The 22985-nt window shown below is 43.6% G+C and overlaps 1 protein-coding gene across 3 annotated transcripts in view; it reads left to right on the forward strand.

The window, feature by feature from the left end:
- The window catches only part of Kiaa0232 (KIAA0232 ortholog), a 65738-nt gene that overhangs the window by 25239 nt on the left and 17514 nt on the right, over positions 1–22985 (forward strand). For all 3 annotated transcript variants that reach the window (XM_032916947.1, XM_032916945.1, XM_032916946.1), the window contains exons 3-5: positions 10760–10894; positions 21510–21576; positions 22454–22535. In XM_032916947.1, coding sequence (XP_032772838.1) covers positions 10760–10894; positions 21510–21576; positions 22454–22535 — 284 coding nt within the window. The remainder of the gene's footprint in view (positions 1–10759; positions 10895–21509; positions 21577–22453; positions 22536–22985) is intronic.

Here is a 22985-nt window from a genome sequence, read left to right on the forward strand (position 1 = left end):
TGCAGGAGCATGAACTGTTAATGGAAAAATGTTAGAATGAAGGAATGTGCAAGTCAGAGCAGCATCAGTACTAACGGCTGCTGGCATGAGCCCGACTCCATTGTCTGCCTCAGGACACCATATAGTTTTATGTAACCTAGGCCGGCTCTGAGCTCACCTCGTAACCAACTTCTGGTTTTCCTGCCTCTCTGCCTCTACCTTACAAGTGCTAGGATTATACCACCATGCCCAGTTTATGTGATGCTATTAGTTGAACCCAGGGTTTCCTGCAGGCTAAGGCAGGCACCTAGCCAACTGAACCACATTGTAGCTCTTTAATTTGCATTTTTAAAAATTATTTTTAATTGGTGTGTGTGTGTGTGTGTGTGTGTGTGTGTGTGTGTGTGTGTGTGTGTTTATGTGCATTGTGAGTATGGATGCTGAGGAAGGTAGAGTCCTCTAGAATTGGAGTTACATGTGTAAGCCACTCACTTGATGTAAGGGCTAAGAACAGAACTCATGCCCTCTGGAAGAGCTGTAATAGGCTTTTAATCTTACTAAGGCACTTTTCCAGCCTGTTTATATGTTTTTGTTTGTATGTGTTTAAGAATAGTTTTAATGATACAAAAAAGTCTTGATGATAAGTGTTAGATTTTGAAGATTCAGTTTCTACATTTTACTTAAATGTTAAAGCATTATACCTGCCTTACCCAGCGTTGGGCACAGAGACAACTAAGAATGGGCTCCTAGGGATGAGGAGCCCAATGGAGAGATGGCTCAGTGGTTAAGAGCACTGACTGCTCTTCCAGAGGTCCTGAGTTCAATTCCCAGCAACCACATGGTGGCTCACAACCATCTATAATGGCATCTAATGCCCTCTTCTGGTGTGTCTGAAGACAGCGACAGTGTACTTACATATATGAAATAAAGAAATAAATCTTAAAAAGAAATGGGCTCCTAAAAGGCATTTGATAGTTTGTAGAGCAACAAAACACTTGGTTGGGCAGAGTTTGGGGACAGGGACACCAGGGGTCCGTGAATGGGTTAGGAAATATGGTGAATAAGCAATGGAGCTGTGAACTGAGAGCAAGTGGGAGAAGACGCTGAAGAATTGGCTGCTGTGAGTTAGAGACAAGAGGCCAGCATTCCTCAGTCAACAGGGAGAGCTACATGGTAGTGGGGATGCAGACTTTGGGCCACTGAAGTTAGGGAACCACTGAGGAGACAACCTCTGTTTGGGGAAGACATAGAAGATAGAAGTAGATCCAGCTGCCCTGAAGAGTCCATTTGGAACTTTCTGTCTCTTCTAGCAGCAGGTATCTGCTATTCGAAGCAATGGGATGAAAGGCTAGTGGATTATCAGACAGCTTCAATTCTGGTCATAGTTGCCATTCACAGGTGCCTAAAAGGTCTGACCTGAACTGGCCTCAGGGAAGTCACCTAGCTGTACATGCAGAAGTAGGGCTGGCCCTTGCTTGCTTTGTTTCTCCAAGCTCCAGTGTGACTGGGGTTCTGCTCTGACTCTGGCTGCCTCCTCCTTTCTGCTTGGTTGTGACCTAGCTCCCCATAGGGTAGACAGTGGTGACATTGGGCATCATGTTCTCACACCTCGTTTAAGCAGACCCTTGAAGGCAGGCCCTGATACTTTGCTTTTAGCCACTGAGGGCCTGAAGTTGGTGAGAGTGTGCGTGCTGGGGGAGGGGAACACAGTCTCATTCAGACTCACTGGGCTCTGTTCTTGAGGAGGCTGTTAACAGGAAGGTGTGGGAGGCAGGGTGGGTGCTTAGCAGCAGACGGCACCAGCTGTATTTTAGAATGCCATGTCCTTTTTCTTCCTCCAGTTCCCAATCTCCTTTTTGAAAGAAGACAGTAAGAGGAAGTCAGTCAAAGCCTTACTTAACCTTATGTCACCTCACAAGTGTGTCTAGAAAAGCAGCTGCTAATAGTTTCCTAAGGAGCCCTTCTGCCTCATCTGCTTTGGGTACTTGATATTGTTCTGACTTCAGAATAGGGCTATGAAAAACACAGTTTATTCTAGTCAGTGTTTTGTGTAAACTGTTTGGCACATGTCTACTGATTGATGTTTATCACCAGTCGAGTTTCAGATAGAGGGTAGATAAAAAGTACATAGCAGTGAACTTTCTGTTGCTGTGACAAAGTAAACACATAGGTACATGTGTACATACATACATACATACATACATCACAGGCACACCCAAGGAAAAACCTGAAAGGGGAAAGATTATTTTGGATTGGAGTTTGAGAGACTTCAGTCCATAGCAGGCTGGTTTCATTTTTTTACACTGTGTGACACAGTAGAAAAGCATAGCAGTGGGAAGAAGCTTCTTTCTCTTAGCATCTGGGAACCAGAGAAGGAAGCGACTAGTAAGAGAAATGGGGAAGCAGACAGGGCAAAATGTATACCCTCGAAAGCATGCCCCATGAACCCCCATTCTCAAAATAGTTCCTGCTTCTTTATACCCTTGCTTCACTTCAGGTCCTAACAACGAGAATGTGATGCTCAGTGTTACCACCATCTACCCTATAGGGAGCTTGGTCACAACCAAGCTGAAAGGAGGAGGCAGCCAGAGTCAGAGCAGGACCCCAGTCACACTGAAGCTTGGAAACAAAACTTGGAAAAAAGCAAGGGCCAGCCCTACTTCTGCATGCACGCTAGGTGGCTTCCCTGAGCCAGGTCAGCATGAGCTCAGCAATTTCTACTGAATTTACATTCAGTAGAAAATCGAAGTATTTTGAGTCTTTTTATACTATATTGTTTTTAAAATATTAGTTTCATTTTAATAAAATGTTTAATAACATAATATATTACACAATATATAAAACAAAAATATCGAGTGGGACAGCTCTTGAAATAAGTGGAGAGAACAGACTACGAAGGTATATGTGCTATGCTATATTTTTATATAGCTTTTGTTACAGGTTTTATGTTTCCTAGTGAATTCAACCTGAATCTTAGAGGGTGAACAACTCTGTGCCTATAATGTGGTAAGAACGTTAACAGAGTTCTGAGTCATAGGTCACACTAAGCTGCTCTGTGTGCTTCAGCAGCACACAGTGTATTACAGGCAGGCGTCAGGAAAAGCTCCGCTCTCACCGATATCTCGTAAGGAAGTAAACTTGGACTTGCCAGAATTTGATAGTATCTGATGAGGACATTACTAAAGATAACATATATAAAATCCTTTTTATGGCTGGCCATTACCAGGACAGTTAAGAAGAAAAGACATCCATATTGGAAAGGAGACGAACTATCTCTAGTCAGATAGGACATATAGACAGTCAGATGCCTGTTAGGGAATGAATATCCAGACTGGGTGTGGTGGGATATTCGGCCCTACAGTTACATTTCAGTGGTAGAGCATTTGCTTAGTTTGTGGAGCATTTGTTAGTTTGCTTAGTTATTGGGAGGCTTGGGTTCAAAACCCAAATGGAAAAATGTGTTCCTGATGAGCAAACTGGTCGTCACTAAGATGGCAGTGCTCCCAGACTGGTCTGTGCATCCCCAGTCATCGTCAGAGCCCTGGTCACCTGTGCATTGCAGAGTGACATCTGATCCTAAATTTTATATGGGAAACACACAGGATGCACAGTAGCCCAACATTCTTGGAGACAACAAAGAAAAAGACAGCACCTTTAGAGGGCTTACTTCCCGATTCCAGATTTTCCTGCAAGGGTCTGCTCTGATAAGATAGTTTAATCCTGGCTTGTGAGTATGAGTCTTTTTTTTTTTTTTTTCGGAGCTGAGGACCGAACCTAGGGCCTTGCGCTTGCTAGGCAAGTGCTCTACCACTGAGCTAAATCCCCAACCCCGTGACTATGAGTCTTAAGTCATCGAGAGCCCTTTTGTCTGTGGTTAACAACAGTGTGGAAAGAACATTCTTTCAGCTAATGGAACAGAGAATGAAAGTGTGCTCATGTCAGCAGCATGTACAATAAAATGGAGCAATGCGGAGAAGATTAGATGTCCACTATACAGGGACGCCATGCAGGGATTCACAGAGCACTCTATGGTTTGTTTTTTTTTATGATATTAAAGAAGAAAATGAAGCTTAACTCTTGCCTCCTACCATATTAAAAAGTTAGCTCACAATGGGCCAGAGACTTGAATATAAGGGCTAACAATCTTGGGTTAGGCAGTGGTTGCTTAAATGTGAGATAGAAGCATACGAATCCATAGGGTGTATGATAAGACCTTACCAAAGTAAAACCTTCGACACAAGATAATACTATCATAGAGGTAACGAGGTGAGTCATATTCTGAAAGATTCGCAGCCAGGAAGGTTAGGACCTCTTGCAGCTCAGCACAGAGAAAGGCCCCAAGTTACATTTGTCAGAGACAGCATGCTGATGATGATTCAGTCCACAGGAAGGGGGTAGCATCAGTTGTCATTGCAAGGTGGCAAGAGTAAGGAACACAGTCAGTCACAGATGACAGCAGGGTGCCGATGTGATTGTATAGCAGCAGCTTTAGAAAATAGTCAAGTAGTTCTTCAGAGATTAAACACAGTTCAAATGTAGTCCATTACGTCTGTCTGTCTGTCTGTCTGTCTATTGATCATCTTCCTGTCTGTCTATCTTCTATCTATACCAAAGAGCATTGAAAATCAGTATCTATGCCAAGACTTGTATTTGAGTATCCAAGGCAATGTGGTTGCCAGCCAAAAGTGAAAATAACTTAAACACCTATAGATGAATAGGTAAACAAAACACACTCTAACCATACAGTTTGTATTAATTTTGTCCTAAACAGGAGTAAAACACTGATCCATGTTATTAGAGCATGCATAGGCATTGGAGACATGCTAAATGGAAGGCTACACCCAAAGGCAGGCATCATATGACTCCATTGTTAGCATCTGGCACAGTCAGGGCTGTGTATGAATGGAAATTGCTCATAGGCACAGGGTTCCTTTTAGATTGAGGAAATGTTTAAAGTTAGATAGTAATGTCTGTGGTGTAGCCTTGTGGATATACAAAAAAACAAATCAAAACCCAAATCATGTTAAAAGTAATGTATGTTCAGGCCCCGCGTTCTATCCCTGTCTTAGTTAGGTGTTGTGAACAGACACCATGACCAAGGCCAGTCTTCTAAAGGACAACATCTAATTGGGGCCAGCTGACAGATTCAGAGGTTCAGTCCATCATTATCAAGGTGGGAGCGCGACAGAATGTAAGCAGGCATGGTGCAGACAGGGCTACGAGTTCTAGATTTCATCTGAAGGCTGCTTATGGAAGCCTGGCTTTCAGGTAGCTAGGATGAGGGTCTTAAAACCCACACCCATAGTGACACACCTACTCCAAGAAGACCTACTCCAGTGGGGTCACACCTTCTAATAGTGCCACTCCCTGGGCTGAGCATATACAAACCATCACAATCCCTAACACCAAACAAAAGCCTAATGATATGTTAATTATGTCAGTGTTATACCTAACCTAAAAAGGCGGTGTGTATGAGTGTTTGTGATTACTTAATTTGTGTGTGTGTGTTTGGAGGCAAGCGTGCCACAGTACAAGTGTGTAAACCAGAGGAGGACTTGCGGGAGTTGGTTGTCTCTTTCCATGTCATGGGTCCTAGGAATCTAACTCAGGTCTCAAGGTCAGCTGCAACCTCCTTTACCTAAGGAGCCGTCTGTCTCACTGGTGGTGGTGGTGTTTCTGAGGTAGTCTCACTACATAGTCCAAGCTGCCCTGATGCTCATGATCCTCCTGCTTCAGCTTCTTAAGTGCTGAGATTATAGATAATGGGCCATGATACCAGGCTTCTGAGATGATATATTTTATTTGTATCTTGTCAGATTTGTATCTTTCTGGAAAGGAAAAAAGACTTACTTTTAGAACTGAGTATTCGTGGTCAATTTTATTTTGTTTTCTTGAAATAGTCTTGTTATGTTATCTAGACTGGCCTGGAACTCTGGGGTTTCAAGTCATCCTCCCACCTCAGCCTTTGAGCATCTGTTATCTGGGACCACAGACATTCATGACTATATCTGGCTTGGCTTGTTGGTTTTCAGAGTAGAAAATGCTTACTTTGAACTCTGATCAGTCTAATCTTCTCTTTCTCCCAGTGAATTAGTCATCTTTTAGCATAAAGATGGGGTGTAGGACCTCTGTGCTAGATAGCTCCTGCAGCTATGAGGGCCTCTGCCGCTGTGGCCCTAGCCTACAAATCACATTCTTATTAGTACACAGGATTGTTACTGAATTAGATTTAAAATTTCATCAACAAAAATTTTGGATATATTTCTCTTTGTTTCTATGTTACTTCCTTAAATGAGCTATTATTTGACCTACAAATATTTTTAGACAGCCTCCTTACAGAAGAGCATATTTGCTGTGCCTTGTGTTAGCACACTATTCTGCACTATTTGCCCTCTCAACTAGCTAGACTTCTAGTCAGTGTCTAACTGTGCATTAATGACCATTCCTCCTTGGAAACCTTTGTTTATCTCTGAGACTGCCTCTTAAGCTTTTCCTTAATGATTGTCATCCCAGAATGGTTGGCTCACCTCTTCCTGCTAGACTGTGCTGTTCTAACTAGTGGGGATTGTGTTGAATTCAGTGTTGGAGTCTAATGCCAAAGGGAAGACACCCTGGTAAGAGGATGGCTTTTTCTCCACTTACAAAGGCCTGACAGACAGGAAACCTATGACTGTTGCCAGATACCGGGTTCAGGCCTCTTCTTACTTCTGTCCACTTAGAAGCTTTGAATGTAAAGCTTTTTGGGGTATGATTCATAGGACAGTATATATGATAAAAATCTTGTTTTGTTCTTTGGGAACTTAAACATTTTTATAGATAGATAGATAGATAGATAGATAGATAGATAGATAGATAGATAGGGACAGAGAAGCAGAGAGACAGTGACTAAAATAAGATCACAATGGATTAAACTACTATCTTACCACAGCTTCCCATTCCAGGGCACTTAATAGCTGCCCATGTTCTTGTTACAGTACGCGTTCTGTCTCCAGGAGATACAGAGAAGAACTGTTTAGCTAAACACAGTCAATAATTGGAAATACTGACCATTCTCATTTGACCCACAGAATTATTTCCTTGGAAAATGGGTATAACCTCATTCACCTAAAAAATGAGATCTAAAAACATGGCCAGCAAATGCCTAGTACAGGGGTGGTCTGCTCCAACTCATATTTTACAGCCTAAGAGTCACTTTTATTTTTTGGATCAAAGTAGAAATTGGGTTGGCAGTTGGTAATTTGCATTCTGTTCTTTCAAAGATGGATGAATTCTATGGTTGTAGTTTTTTTCCTTCTATGGCCATGCCAGTCATTTGCCTTTGTTTGTTTGCTGAGACCTGGGCCCTTCTGAATAGGAACCTCCCTCATTCCCTCATCATCTGCCCCATCTGCTCTTTTTCACATCTCATCTTTCCACTGTTTTAATCTTCATCAAATGAAGGGCCTAGCAAGCAAAACAGACTAGCACAGCAATAAAGAATGAGTTCATAAATTTCTGCTTTAGGGAAAGAGCTAAGTAAACTTGTAATAGTATATAGCCAAAGATGTTGTGTCATGGGTAATGGTCAGATGCACAGTTACGCAAGCACTACTATGAGTCCATAGAGGCATCCTCTAAATGCATGTGGAAAACTAAGCAAGCACACCTTGTTTTCTGGTTTTTACTGTGTGGTGGTGTCGTGGCTGATGTCTCCCTTCTGCCTTCTTGCTTCTAAAATTGACTTTAGATTTTTTTTTTTTTTTTTAGATTTTTATTCTGACATATATAAGCCAGGGAAAATAAAAAACTGGCAATCCCTATAAAACGTTTTATATTTGTTGGGTGTTTTTTAGACAGTAAGGTAGAGAAATAGGAATTTAATCATTTAACTCTTAAGATGTAAACCCTTACCATAACCTGAATATTTTACTGAAAAGTAGAAATTATTGGAGAATTTAGCATATAGTATAGCATTTATATTGGATTTCATTCATATTTTTGTTTAAGCACAACTGTGAGTGGACTTTTTGCCAGTTAGCATTTCTTACCACAGCAAGGAGTCAGGTCACTGAGATGATGAATTAACAGATTCCAAGTGAGTGCTGGGTTCTAAGGTGCTCATCTTGTGAGTGAATATTTATTAGGAAATGTACATGTGATGGTTTGCATATGCCTGGCCTAGGGGAGGCACATTAGAAGGTGTGGCCTTGGGGTTGGGGATTTAGCTCAGTGGTAGAGCGCTTGCCTAGGGAAGTGCAAGGCCCTGTCTGGTCCCCAGCTCGAAAAAAAAAAAAAAAAAAGGTGTGGCCTTGTTGGATAGAGTACCTACATCACTGGGCGTGGGCTTAAGACCCCCACCCTAGCTGCCTGTAAGTCAATATTCTGCTAGCAGCCTTCAGATGAAGATGTAGAACTCTCAGCTCTGCCTGCACCATGCCTGCCTGGATGCTACCATGTTCCCACTTTGATAAAAGACTGAACTTCTGAACCAGTAAACCAGCCCCAACTAAATGTTGTCCTTTGTAAAACTTGCCTTGGTCATGGTGTCTGTTCATAGCAGTAAAACCTTAAGACAGAAGTTGGTACCAGGGACTGGGGCATTGCTGTGATAAGCCTGACCATGCTTTTGTTTGGAGGAATGTGGATTTTGGGACTTCGGAAAGCAGTGGAATGCTTTTATTTGGACTTAATGGGCTGTCCTAGTAGGAATATGGAAGCCTTTGTTTGAATATGATTTGGACTGTGCAGACTTGGCTCAAGAGGTTTCATAGGAGAAGGATTTCAGTATATGGCATAGAGACTGTTTTTGTGGTGTTTTGGTGAGAATGTGGCCCTTGTCTGAAGAGTCTACCTGAGGCTAAGGTGAATCGATTGATATTAATCGCATTGACAAAGCAAGTCTCAGAAAAGCCCAGCAGAGACTTTGTTCTCTGGTTAAGTCTCATGAAAAACATTTTGAACAAGCATAGCAAGCTTAGAAAGGAAAAATATGGTTCAAGTATTAAAGGGGCACCAGGAAGTGAAATGGAGCAGCTGAATCCTGTGTTCTAGGAGACAGCAGATTAAGGGAGTGAGACTTTGGGGCAAGATCCTACCCAGCTAAATTTAGATCCAGGCATGGTGGTACACACCTTTAATCCCAGGAGATAAAACCAAGCAGATCTCTGAGTTCAAGGCCAGCCTAAAACAGCAAGTTCTAGGTGAAGGAAAACATAAATCTGGGCTTAGTGAACCACACCTTTAACCCAGTGCTTAGGAGACAGGCATGCAGATTTCTGAGTTCAAAGTCAGTCTACAGAGCAAGTTCCAGCACAGCCAAGCTTAGAGAGGTAGTCAGGAAAACTGAAAGCTGATAATAGAAAATGGGGGGCCATGTTCAAGCCCCAGCACACAGCAGAACATGGCAACTTCAGCCATGTGGCTCTGGCTTTAGAGTGAAAAACAGAAGGGACGACTGGGACAGTGATGCTGGTTAGCTGGAGCTAAGAAGTTAGCAGTGATTTAGAAGAGACCAGCATCACTGAGGTGAAATCTTCTGAGAAGTGTTTTCTGAAAGCACAAGGAAGCTGTGTTCCAGAGAAAGCCAAGATTGTACCTTGTGCTACAGCTGTATTTGGTAATGTGTAAGAGTCCCTTAGGTGGTACTGGTTTTGAAGGCATGAAGGGGTCATGGGGAGCAGCTGGGACTTGGCACTGTGAGAGGCTATGGAAGGCCATTGGTGAAGGTGGAGCCAAATTTGTAGTTGATGGCCCAGGACTGAAGGGGTCATACAAAGGAACTGAGGCTTGGCACCATGAAGAGGGCCTGTGAGAGGCTATTGGTAAAACCTCGTTGCAGCCGAGACTCCAGTGTATCGGAGATGCCTGTACCATGGCTGATCACCAAGAACAGCAGCAGCAGTGGAGTGGATCAACCTGAGCTTAGAGTGCTACAGAGCGCAGAGCTGGAGAAGTGAAGCCAGCCCTTTGGATGAGGCCAGAAGATCATGTGTGGATCCCAGACATTGAAACAAGAAGCTGTAACATTGAAGTTGCCTTAAAGACCCCAAGATGTTCGAGATGCCAGAGGTATGGGATATTTCATGAGGCATGTTGCTGAGAGGGAGTGGAACCAGCCCAGAAGAAAAAAAGTTTGTTGCAATAAACAAAGATGAAAAAGGAGTTGGAGATCTGAAAACATCATACATGAAGATGTTTGCCCAGCTGGTTTTCTGTCTTGCCTTGGGGATTACAGTTAAGTGACTGGATGGATCTCAGAAGAAACTTTAACATTGTTGAGACTGCTATAGACTGTAGGGACTTTGGAAGTTGGACTAAATGTACTTTTTATTTTGCTATGGCTAGATATGGCCCCCATAGACTCATGTGTTTGAACAAGCCTATGGGGGCCAGGGAGTGGAATGTGATCGTTTGCATATGCTTGGCCCAGGGCGTGGCATTATTAGGAATTGTGGCCTTGTTGGAGTAGGTGTGTCACTGTGAGTGTGGGCTTAAGACCCCACCCTAACTACCTGGAAGCCAGTGTTCTGCTAGAAGCCTTCAGAAGAAGATAGAGCTTTCAGCTCCTCTTTCACCAAGCCTGCCTGGGTGCTGCCAAGCTCCCACCCTGATGATAATGGACTGAACCTCTGAACCTGTAAGCCAGCTCCAATTAAATGTTGTCCTTATAAGAATTGCCTTGGTCATGCTGTCTGTTCACAGCAGTAAAACCCTAAGACAGTACGTGTGAACCATTGTGTGCAGGACTCCTTAAACTGGTTTTCTAGTCTTAGTCATCTAACCTGGTGCAATCTCATTGCAGGAGAATGACATCTTGGGCTGGGAGAAAGGAGCTTATAAGAAATGGGGAAGGAGTAAGAAAAAGTGTTCTGATCTAACGCTGGAAGAGATGAAAAAGCAGGCTGCTGTCCAGTGTCTGCGCTCTGCTTCTGATGAAGTAAGTTCCTGTTTTCTAATGCTTAGGGGAGTGGGGTATGCTTAGAAGTTTACACATGCAACAACTTGACAAAAAGAACCTAGAAATAAGCTACTCATCTTACCATAGAGAGGCTAACTTTTTTTTTTTTATTAATTTGTTTTATGTATATGAGTACACTGTAGCTGTCTTCAGACACACCAGAAGAGGACATCAGATCCCATTACAGATGGTTGTGAGCCACCATGTGGTTGCTGGGAATTGAACTCTGGACCTCTGGGAGAGCAGTCGGAGCTCTTAACCACTGAGCCATCTCCCCAGCCCTGAGGCTAACATTTTTACTTTATAAATTCTTTCATATCTTGAATTTTATTATTTGTTTGTTTTTGTTCTTTTCATTTTGAGACAGGGTTCTACTCTGTATCCCTGGCTGGCCTGGAATTCAATGTGTAGTCCAAGCTGGCCTCAGGCTCACAGAGATCTTGCCTGCCTCTGCTTCCTGAGTGCTAAAATTAAAGGCATGCCCACCATGCATGGCCTTACATTTTGTTTTGTAAAATATATTTGTAGGCTCCTGGTGGTACACGCCTTTAATCTCAGCACTTGGGAAGTAGAGGCAGGTGGAACTCTGAGTTCAAGGCCAGCCTGGTCTACAGAATGGGTTCCAGGACAGCCTGGGCTACCCAGAGAAACCCTGTCTCAACAACAACAACAACATAAAAAAAAAAAAAGAAGAAGAAGAAGAACAAAATCCAAATATATATAAATATTTTTGTATGTAGTCGTACAGTTAGTGAGGCAGCATTGTCTTACACTCAGGTCTTTGAATGTGCTCACTGAGAGCTCTGCTACAGAGCTGTGTATCCCAGCTCTGTGTCTTTCAACAAGAAAAACAAACCAACCAACCATTATGTCATCCTGTTGGATTTCATCAAATAATATTGCATTAGTATTGTCACACAAGTCACTGCTCAGTAGCTGACTTAGACCTGATTTTCACTGTGCTGTCTGGATCCTGTGTGTGGTGCCTCTGTTGTACATTTGCTTCTTTTGGATACATTCCTAGAAGTGGGCTAGAACTTCTTATGCCCTGAGTACCATATTTGTTTATAACTCAGATTTGTGTTTTGTTTTTGTTATTTTTAGAAAATGAGCTTAGTTTATTTTAAAAAGATCTTTATATAAAATACATTCTGCTAAATTTGCTCTAGAATGTGATTGTCTGTTTAAACAAATACTATCAATTCATATTTTGTCACCCACTCTTAAGATTAAATCTTTGAAATCTAACTACTCAATGGTTTTGCGATGAGATGGTGCAGTTTAAATGCTGTCACAGTGGAAGGCTGAACTGAGAGGGCTCCAACCTCCACTCTCTTCCTAAACCAGGGTGTCCCACCTGTGCTGGGTTCATGCTGTGCCTGGCAGTTTGCTTCATCTGATGACCTGTGTAGTTTACTCATCTGGCTGTATCTCCTTACTTGCTCCATGTCAGTCCTTGTCCTAGTCCCTGTCCTGTCCTCTTATGCCCACCTCCCACTGTGTTCTCAGACAATTCACAATTGTCTATAAAAACCTGCTTTCCTGCCTGGGTATCTGATTATTCCTGGATGTCAACCTGACTACATCTGGAATGAACTGTAGCCCAGAATTGGAGGGCACGCCTAGGATCCAGACCTTGAGGCTGGGAGACACAAATTTCTGACCATGGAGATCTGAGGCATAGTGGCCATGAAAAGCTTAGGCCCAGGTAAGGTAGTACAAGCCTTTAACCCCAGGAGACTAAGGCAGGGAGTTCAAGGTCAGCCTGGGACAAAACAAGTCCCAGATCCAGGCATGGAGGTACACCTTTAATCTGGGACACACCTTTTTCTGGAGGCCTACATGAGGACATTGGAAAAAGGAATATTTCCCTCTTCTGCTTGCACTTACTTGCCAGCACATCTGTTGAAACCTACTTCTTCAGGATCCCGGCTAATACGAAGAGCAGGTGAAACAGCTGGCCTATAGGACTGAGCAACCACTAGATTCTTAGCTTTCCCATTCACAGCTGCCCATTGTTGGGTTAGTTGGACTATAGACTGTAAGTCATCACAATAAATTCCCTCAATCTAGAGAGAGTAAGTTCTGTGACTCTAGAGAACCCTGACTAATACAGTATCCTTCACATCACCCTGGTCACAACCGCTAACCCTCGATTTCCGTTGTTAAGTTGACTGTGCTGTCTGGATGTTAGGAGGGGTTTCTGCTTTCTTCTCTCTAAGAACCCCTCCATAATGGGAATCCTTCCCAGCTCTTTCTCTCTTCCTCCCTTGGACTTTTAGAACTGTAAGCTGCCTGAAGTCAGATGCCACGTCCTCTGGGGACAGTGCTGTGGACAGTGTTGGTTTCTCTCTCTCTCCTGAAGTCAGGACACTGCAGAATCCAGTAGCACTGGCTTTAGGGAGGAAGCGTTTGTTTTGGTTCAGGATTTGGGGGATTACAGTACATCATGATGGCAAAGGCATGGTGCGGAGCAGATTGTGGGACCAGGAGAACTTGAGGCTTGGTTTGTTAGCTTTTGGAGGATTAGGAGGCAAAAGTTTGGCCAGACTAGAAGTCTTCAAAAGCCTGCTCATTGGCTCCATGTTCCAAAGTCTGCATAACATTGTTAAATGGCACTGCAAGCCAGGGGATGTCATCATACCCATGAGCCCCTGAGGTATTTTCCAGATCCAGACCATAATATATGGTTCCATCATAGCTACCTACCATTGCATTCAAAGCTAGAACATCCTTCATCTAATTTTTAAAAAAATAGAATATCTAGAGGGATGAGATATAGGAATGTCTCACTGAAGCTGTGGGCTGGAAGATGACCATGAACTAAGAACTGTGAACAGCAGATAAAGCTATTGTCCCTGATAACCTAAAGCCTCCCACTGCCTTTTTCCCTACTTGGGGGCTGTGATGGTTTGTATATGCTCAGCCCAGGGAGTGGCACTCTTGTGGCCCTATTGGAATAAATATGTCACTGGGTGTGGGCTATAAGACCCGCACCCTAGCTGCCTGGAAATTAGTCTTCTACTAGCAGCCTTCAGATGAACTCTCAGCTCTGCCTGCACCATGCCTGCCTGGACTCTGCCATGCTCCTGCCTTGATGATAATGAGCTGAATCTCAACCTGTAAGCCAGCCCCCCAATTAAATGTTGTTTGTCCTTATAAGAGTTGTCTTGGTCATGGTGTCTGTTCACAGCAGTAAAACCCCAACTGAGACAGGGGCTGTTCCATTCTTTGTGAATTCCAGCTCTGCCATAGCATACATGTGGTGAAAGTGGCCATTCTAGCCCCAGCTCATCCTAACTTCTGGAGTATTCATTGTGTGTGTGTCCATCCCTATTGTGAGGAAGTGTGGTAGACAGACAGCAGAGAAAGATGGTGTGATTAGACAGTCACAGGTGTGGATCGATAAAGTGACAAAAGTGTGAACTCGCTGTCTGGGTACTATTTTCACATTATTAGAGGCAAGTCAACAACCATTCCAGCAGAGAACACTCATTGCTGTGGTGTTGTTCCAGCCAACACTGTCAGGGAGCCTGGCCTTCTTGTCCTGGGTGCACAGTTGGAACTGATATATGGATGGTCTAAGTGTCTTTAGTTTTCTTCTGAGAACCTCTGAAGTATTGGAGGGTTTGGAGAACAGGATAATAGAGCATGGCTTAAATGCTTGTAGCTTCTGGCTCGGACTGGACAGTGACCTGACTACTGGGCAAAGTGCAGACGGGGTACACCTGGGGAGGAGTGTGTGTGGGGGGTCGTGGATGGTTGGAGACATCCGCATACCTTGAGACCGCCTGAGAAAACAAAGCACAGCAGCTGCTGTCGCAGTGGCTCTGTGGCAGAGGACCCGGTTGGGCCCTGCACTGAAGACAGAGCTGGCCAGAATGTATGAGGGTAAAAAAGGAAAACAGTCCAGGAAGAAGACAAAAGGTCTGTGGTCTGAGTACTGCAGGGAGTGGAGTTTCCTGTGTCCGGGGAAAGGAGCCACAGGAAGGCACCTATCTGGTGGAGGAGTGTAGGCACCTCCTGGGAACCCGAGGGCAGGCGGCTGCACTTGCAGGTTCACTTGGCTGAGCAGCTCAGACAGTGGAATGCTTGCTTTCATGCTGCATATGGAACCTGGAGCTTCTTCCTCCAGGAAAGGTGAAAAATTGAGGTTTTTGCAGAAATTCCTGATCTCAAATATTAAAAAGCTGGGACCTGAGGAAAGAAAGTGGGAGCTGTGGTTCTAAAACCCTGCAAGTTCAGTAGCGAAGGACATGGAACGGTCCTGTGCAGGGAGCAGGGTGAGGGGCAGTTCCACAGCACTTACAGAGCTGGAGCCCCTTGCCCTCTCTCCTTTCCCACGCTTACCTTCCTCACTTAGGATTACATGTTCTTCAGTCTCTTGTAAATGGCAGCAGACTGTACTTGTTTGCAACAGTTTTTCAACTTTAAAATTTTGTTTATAGTCAGTCTTTTTTATTATTAAAGAGTTATTATTAATTAATAGCTTTGAGATATTCTCTTACTAATTGTGATGGTTTGGATATGCTTGGCCCAGGGAGTGGCACTCTTAGGAGGTGTGGCCCTGCTGGAGTAGGTGTGTCACTGTGGGTGTGGGCTTTAAACCTTCATCCTAGCTGCCTGGAAGCCAATCTTCTAGCAGCCTTTAGATGAAAATGTAGAATTCTCAGTTCCTCCTGCACCAAACCTGCCTGGACGCTGCCATGCTCTTGCCTTGATGATAATGGACTGAACCTCTGAACCTGTAAGCCAGCCCCAATTAAATGTTGTCCTTGTAACAGACACCTTGGCCATGGTGTCTGTTCACAGTAGTAAAACCCTAAGACATTATTGAATTTTTCAACCTTTCCTATCACTGTGTTCCTCTCTTCCTGTATAGTGTGTGTGTGTTTGTGTGTGTGTGTGTGTGTGTGTGTGTGTGTGTGTGTTGTTAAGATAATATCTTAATATATAGCTAGGTCTGGCTGTCCTGGAACTCACGGAAGCCCATCTGTTTCTGTCCCAGAAGTGCTGGGATTGAAGGTATGTTCCACACGCTAATAGGCTCTTGTATATTCTTTGCAGTGCCTTTTCTAGTCTGTGTGCTGAACCATTAGCTAGACTGAAGTCTTAGACTCTGGTATTGACAAACTATGAACATGGCCAGGTGGAAATGCAAGCTTTCTCTGTACAACAATTATCATTCATATTAGTGACCTTCCCTAGTCATACTTCATAAATGAAAATGTCTCCTCCAGCCAGGCATGGTGGGTCATATCTGTAACCACAGCATTTGATATGCTGGGACTGGAAGCTGGTAAGTCTAAGGTCAGCCTGGACTACACAGTAAGATCTGCCTCAAAAATAAATTAATTGGAGGTTGGAGATTTAGCTCAATGGTAGAGCTCCTGCCTAGCAAGCGCAAGGCCCTGGGTTCGGTCCTCAGCTCCGAAAAAAAAAAAATTAATTAGTAAATAAGCAAGGTTTATGGTTTTTGTTTTGTTTTTTTAGAAAGTATCTCATTTTCTAGACCAGAATGCCCTCAAACTGGGCATCCTCTTATGCCATCCTGGTGGCTGGCATCTCAAACCTGTGTCACTATGCTTGGCTGATGGCATTATTTTATCATCACTTTAGCAGATGTTGGTAACTTTTTAAGGACGTAGGGAAGGCAGTGCTGACCTGGGACCTGGGGCCCACATGCCTAGGCAGGTATTCCACACTAAGCTGTGTGCTTCCCCAGATCGAACCTCTCCTCTTCACGTGTGCACCACCCAGCAGTGTGCAGTCCTCCCTGCGTATGGCACGTGCTCACTCAGCAGATGCCTCTCCTACTCTGTATTAAAGCGCAGATGATGTTAGGAGCAGGAAGCACTCTGGAGGTCCTCCTGTGTTCATGATGGGACTATCAGTCCTCAATGGGGCCTTAGAGCAAAGAGACTTTCAGTTTGGGGATTTTAAATTCTTGTACTGCTTCTTGGTGCTGAAGGCAAGAGTCTGTGAGCTGGCTCTGTGTGCTCAATCTTCTCAGTCGGTAGTCTTCTGCTTACTAGCTTAGCACTGACAGTTCCAAACTTTGTAAGGGTTTTCAAACCTTCAGCAATGAAAGTCTGAAGCTGGTCCTTGGCTCAGTTGTGTGCTGTCACTGGTAGCCATTCTTCCTCCACCTTGCCTTATTTTCTTTTCATTCCCCTTCCAGCTCTGCTGTATAAATTACAGATGCTAATCCATAAAACTAGAAGAGCCCTGTGCAGTGTGGGGCTAAAATGACTGTATTTGATTTCAACTCTGTAGGTTAGCAGTTTTGCTGATCTTGTTTGTGGTGTCATGCAGCTACAACAGGGTAGGACTGGTTCCTGTCCTCATAGGACTAGAGCTTTAGCAGGCGTGGGCTCTGGAGCGAGGAGTAGGTATTCTACAAGTACACGTGCCCCCATTACTAGTGTATTTTCATCAGGGCGTTGGAGCGCTAAGGAGCAAGTGCTGCCCAACATGATTCACTTATAGTACTGGAGTAAGGGATATCCTCCAGCACTCATGTTCTGGAGAAACTGAACAGGCTGGGCTGTGAGATATTGGGCTCCATTGAGAGAAAGCATGAGACTCTCTGCCCCTGGTTGGTGCCTGCTGACCAGATACTGAAGGGTGATCCAGCAGCAGAAAAACAGAGCAAATAAAAGACACAGTGATCTCTTGCATTCTAAGCATGATAGTAAATATGAAACAAACTTAATGAAAGGCTTAGAGTATGCAACTGCAGCACTAAGGACAGAGGAACAGAGATGAGGGACCAACCAGCACAGGAAGTCCAATAATCAGCTACTACAACTAGTTTCCAGATGTGGAAACCTAGGCTGGGGTAGTGGCTTATGTGGGGCCATGTAGTTTACCATAGCTTTAGACCCCAAATCTCTGAGTTATCTCTTTGTGCCATGTTCAAGTGTAAATTAAGACTGTGCTTTCGGGGTTGGGGATTTAGCTCAGGGGTAGAACGCTTGCCTAGCAGGCGCAAGGCCCTGGGTTCGGTCCCCAGCTCCGAAAAAAAGAAAAAGAAAAAAAAAAAAAAAAAGACTGTGCTTTCAGCCTGGTAGTGGTGGTATGCACCTTTAATCCCAGCACTTGGGACGCAGGGGCAAGCAGATCTCAATTTGAGGCCAGCCTGGACTACAGATTGAGTTCCAGGATAGCCCAGGCTACATAGAGAAAATACTGTCTCGAAAAATGAAGCAAAACAAAAAAGAATGTGCTTTCAGACTGGGTGCTCTCCAGTACGGCTTAGAGTTACCCATCTCATACTTGGAGACTATCCAGTAAAATGAGTTCTCCATGAAAGAACAACTTAAGATGTTTAATGCAACATGAGTCTTTGGGTATTGAGAAGGCAGACAATAAGGAGACCAGGCTAGTGATCTCTTTCTGACACAGCTTTAAATTGAGAAACACAAGAAGCCTGGAGAGAGTTGGAGATGTCTGAGAATTCTGAGCGGTAAGAAGAAAGGGATAAAGGAAAAACTCCTAGAAATAGAAGTTATGGCAGCTGTAAGCCATGATCAGACGCAGTTTACATCATCAAGTAACAGGCCAACCTTGTCATACAGCCACCCACAGAGAAGGCCAAAGAGGCCACAGAGAGCAGTCCCCAGGTACTTTGTCTGCTAGAGGCAGTCTTGGTTGAGCAGGCTAACACTGAGAGTGCTCCAACTTAGCCTTTCAGGTCTGGCTCCAAATCCAGGTCCTCAGACACTGAGGGCAGTTTTGAAGGAGTGAACATACAAAATTTAGAAATGACACTGGTCTTAAGTTACCTGGGTGACAATAAGCTCTGTCTAACAGGTGCATTACCTGTGTGCTAGCTAGGTGAGCTTTGGGAGAGAACTGGAGAAATAGGCAAGTCCATGTGTGTGGCAGGAATTCAGAGTCAGGTGTGGAGATTCCAAACCAAATTCCTACCACCTAACTCTGTTCACAGAGAAGAGACAGTACCGTGTGACTTCCAGGAGGACAGGTCCTTGTTTTCCACGTGACCTGCCTGGCATGTGGTCTCTCTGTACAGCTTGTACACTGGGTAGGAGTTGATGGTTGTCGAGTGAGTGTCGAGCCTTGCTTGCAGGGGCTGCCTTCTAAGTAGCTCCTGGAACATGCCCATCCTGCTCATGGCTCCACTGTGCATGTTAAGAGTGCTCTTGCTCTGCAGAGCACTTCCCAAATGTTTTGGACATTTGATGATTGAGTTTGGTCACAGTGAGGAGAGGCCAGGCAGGGTGCCTCAGCGGAGCCACAGCATCTTGGCTCCACAGGTGCTCCTGTGGGGTTTCCAGAACATAGGTACACATGAACCTTGCTCCTCCTTTTTTTTTTTTTTTTTTTTTTTCTTTTTTTCGGAGCTGGGGACCGAACCCAGGGCCTTGCCAGGGCCTTGTGCTTGCTAGGCAAGCGCTCTACCACTGAGCTAAATCCCCAACCCCACCTTTGCTCCTCCTTAAGACGCTTTTAGATGAGTATTTTCCAGCAGTCCTATGGATATGATAGACTACCACAATATAATTACTAAGATTTTTAATATCATGTATCATAGGTAGAAATGGAAATGAAATTTCTTAATAACAGTTTTAAATGAACTCTTTGGAACTTGCCCAGCATACGATAGTACCATGGATGACTTTGTACTTCTCAGTTTGCTATTAGGATACCATGGTGACCTAATGATTGTTAGAAATAATGAGAGTAGGTTCAGTCTCTAGTACTGCTTTTAAAAATGTTCATGGTTTTGGTGGTATGTATCTCTGTATATATGTGTGCATTCACATGTTTAGGTAAAAAAACACATTAACTAAGGAAAGAAACCAGAAACCTGGTCTGTAAAGCTTGCTTTATACACAGGAAGGAGTAAGGCACTGTTTCTTATACTGCTTATATTTGGAAACATAGGTATTTTTATATATAAAAATATATACTCTGTCTAGGAATGAATGATAGTATACTATGGATTGTTTGTCTATATATATTGCTTTCATGTGTAACTAGTTGTGTGTCTATAGTTTATACTAACTAAAAGATAATGTGAGTACTCTGCTCACAGGTTGTCATGGCCATTCTGCAGGCCTGGTAACCTATTTTAGAGGTTGAGTGGAGTTTGGTAAGCAGTCCCCAGAGGTTCCATGTTCTGCACTGGAGATAGCCCCAGGTTTGCAAGGAGTGACATAGGCTTGTTGTACAAGACAGTATGCAGCGTGTCAGCTGACACCCGTGTTAGTTTCAGTATCCTGGAGAAATGGACTAGAATCACGGGCCTCATCACACCTTGACCATGATGGTAAGCAGTCCTTAGTGATGAGATTGTGCAGTCTTCCACTGTTGAATGTATTGTCTGCCTGCTTTTTAGAGCCGTAAGAGGCAGCTGTCCTCTGACCTATTTTCTCTTCCTCCTCTTAAAGACTGGGATATTTTGCAGATAGAAAGTAACTGTGGGTATTTACAATTCACCTTCCTAACTGAAATCTGTTTCTTGAAGCCAAAACCCTGTAAAGGGGGCTTTTTTTTGTTTTTTTTTTTTTTTAAAAGAATATCTGCTATACTTTGCTGAGTCATTTTGAGTTCGGCAAATGGGTAAAGTTTATTTTTAGCCGTTGGAAGCGCAGAGCGGAGGCACAGGAACTTGGGTGGCACTTCTGTGTGCATCTGGCCAGCTGTGTCCTTTCAAAAAGACAAAATCCAGCTCAGACATAGCTTGTCCCTGAGTAAATTCAAAGTTTCTAAGGAACAGTGTAACTCTTCTGTCTATTGTACAATATTTTTCTACTTTCTGTCAAAAAAATGAGGATTTAGAATGAGTGAAAGATATGTACTTGTGCTATTTCCAGTGTACATTTTCTTTGAAACTTGACTCATTTTATCCTTAGTACCAGATCCTTTCATGCCCTCTCGGTATGCACATGCCTGTGGACTGTATTCTTTCCTGGTACACTTGTTGGTCTTGGGCATTGAACTCTGGTTGTCTGCTTGGTGGCCAGTGTCTTTACCACCAGCTGAACCACCTCATTGGCCCCTTGCGTTTCTTTATAGAAGTGTGGTTATGCTGTCTCTTAAAATAGCCTACAGCGTCCATGTGTGCTTTCAGCATTGACCTGTTCTCTATGGCTCTTTCTGTTGGAGTCGTGAGAGTTCTCATTAGAAGACAAGAAGGGAAGGGAGGAGCACCTGCTTTGTTTTCTTTAGGCTGTAATCTTCAAGAGGACTAAGGTTCTGTAACCCCTGTGTCAATTTGTATAAAACCATGATTATAAAGAATCTTGAGGTTGTTTTGGGGTGACTAACTTTTGTCTGATGATGGACACTTAGATCTTGGACTGCTTTATTGAGCAAGACAGAAGTCTCTCTTGGAGACACATTCACATTGCCACAATTTATCAGTAAGTCCCACTTAGTGTCCTTCATTAGTAAGGATGCTTACACTAGGTTGGCTTACATGTTTTTAAGTTTGACTGTTTTTAAACTTTGGGATTCATTTAAGAATTGATAATGTATTCCTTTAAGACCCATGGTCGTCAGTAGTAACATAAAATACCTGTCTCCTGCACCTGGCGGTAAGCTGACTGTCTTCTGTCTCATACAGAGCTCTGGAATCGAGACTTTAGTAGAGGAGCTCTGCTGCAGACTGAAAGACCTACAGAGTGAGCAAGGTGAGCACACTGGGGCAGCCAGAGCCCTACAGGATCCTCCTCAGTGCTGAGTGTGTCAGCAGGCCAGCATTCCTCATCACCCTCAGCTCTGCAAGAGGCTCCAGTGAAGGCCTGAGTGGCCACATGGGAAATCCCTGCTCTTGAGGAGGGCTGTAGTCCATGGGTAACTTCTCAGGCTTCACTTGAGTGTTTTGGGTAGGACAACTTGCCAATGACTGTGTTTTCAGTCATTTAGACTTCTAAGACCTCAGGAAGTAGCTGCATACTCTGAAACGTTGTTCCTGTCTTTGTCAAGGTCATTGTGTAGCATACACTCTTGAAGCCTTCTGTTAAGGGCCCACCTTATTTTTAATTTAAGGCAAAATCCTAGACCAAGTTCAGTGGACACCCTTTGTTTTCTGTTGGTACAGAAGCACAGAATGTGCTTACCTACATGTTATGTCACAGATCTAATTGTAATGAGGAGTTTTCTTTACAGATTAGTATTCGTCAAAATGAGTCAATACAAAGTCCATGAGTCAGAATTTTGTGAGAAAATATTTTTGGAATCTGAACAGATGTTCACTCCTTCTGGTCTAATTAATAAGTACAGGGGGAACTTCATGCTCTCAGTTAAGAACCTCCACGGTGTGGCTTTGTGATGAGATAAAGGGCTCTCACGCAGCCTGCAGCCCAGCACGTATGTAGGTTAGCCAAAGAGTGCCTTCTGCACACTCAGTGGGTCAGTGTTTATTAAAGACACACCCACTAACGTGGAGTTCTCTCTGGAAGCCACAAACGCCTGTATCATATCTGATTAAAATTACTTAAGAAATGTTTTAAAGTTTAGTGTTTAACTGGTTATTTTAACTTTTTCTGAATTTTTGTCTTATAACAGAAGAGAAGATTCACAAAAAGTTAGAGGGTTCTCCTTCTCCAGAGGCAGAATTGTCCCCTACAGCAAAGGATCAAGTGGAAATGTATGTAAGACTGTGCTTAGTATGAAGCATGCATTGTTAGATCTAGTCTCTTTACTGCCACATCACATGGTTTCCGTTTCTGTCACCTGTATGATGTCTTACTGAAGAAAACACATGCATACTTAGGTGTTTCATTTATAGCGAGAGTGAAAAAGTGAGTAAAATGGTCTAATTGTTTAATGTGTCTACAGTCAGTGTTTGTGAAGGAAGCACTTCGGCTGCTGTTTACTGAGCACTGGCAGCATGTTAGAAACTGACAGTCTTTGAGACCGTGGTGAGAGCTCATCCCGTACACAGAGAGCTGGGTTTACATTATCCACAGAGGACCTGACCAGACCTATTCCCTGTATCTTTAGTTCTTCTGTTGTGAGCGATTGATATTAAAATCATCTGTACTATAAACAGACTTCCTTGCTATACATTCTATTTTAATCTTCTGAATCTCTAATG

This window comes from Rattus rattus, chromosome 11, assembly GCF_011064425.1.
Source record: "Rattus rattus isolate New Zealand chromosome 11, Rrattus_CSIRO_v1, whole genome shotgun sequence".
Classification (NCBI taxonomy): domain Eukaryota; kingdom Metazoa; phylum Chordata; class Mammalia; order Rodentia; family Muridae; genus Rattus; species Rattus rattus.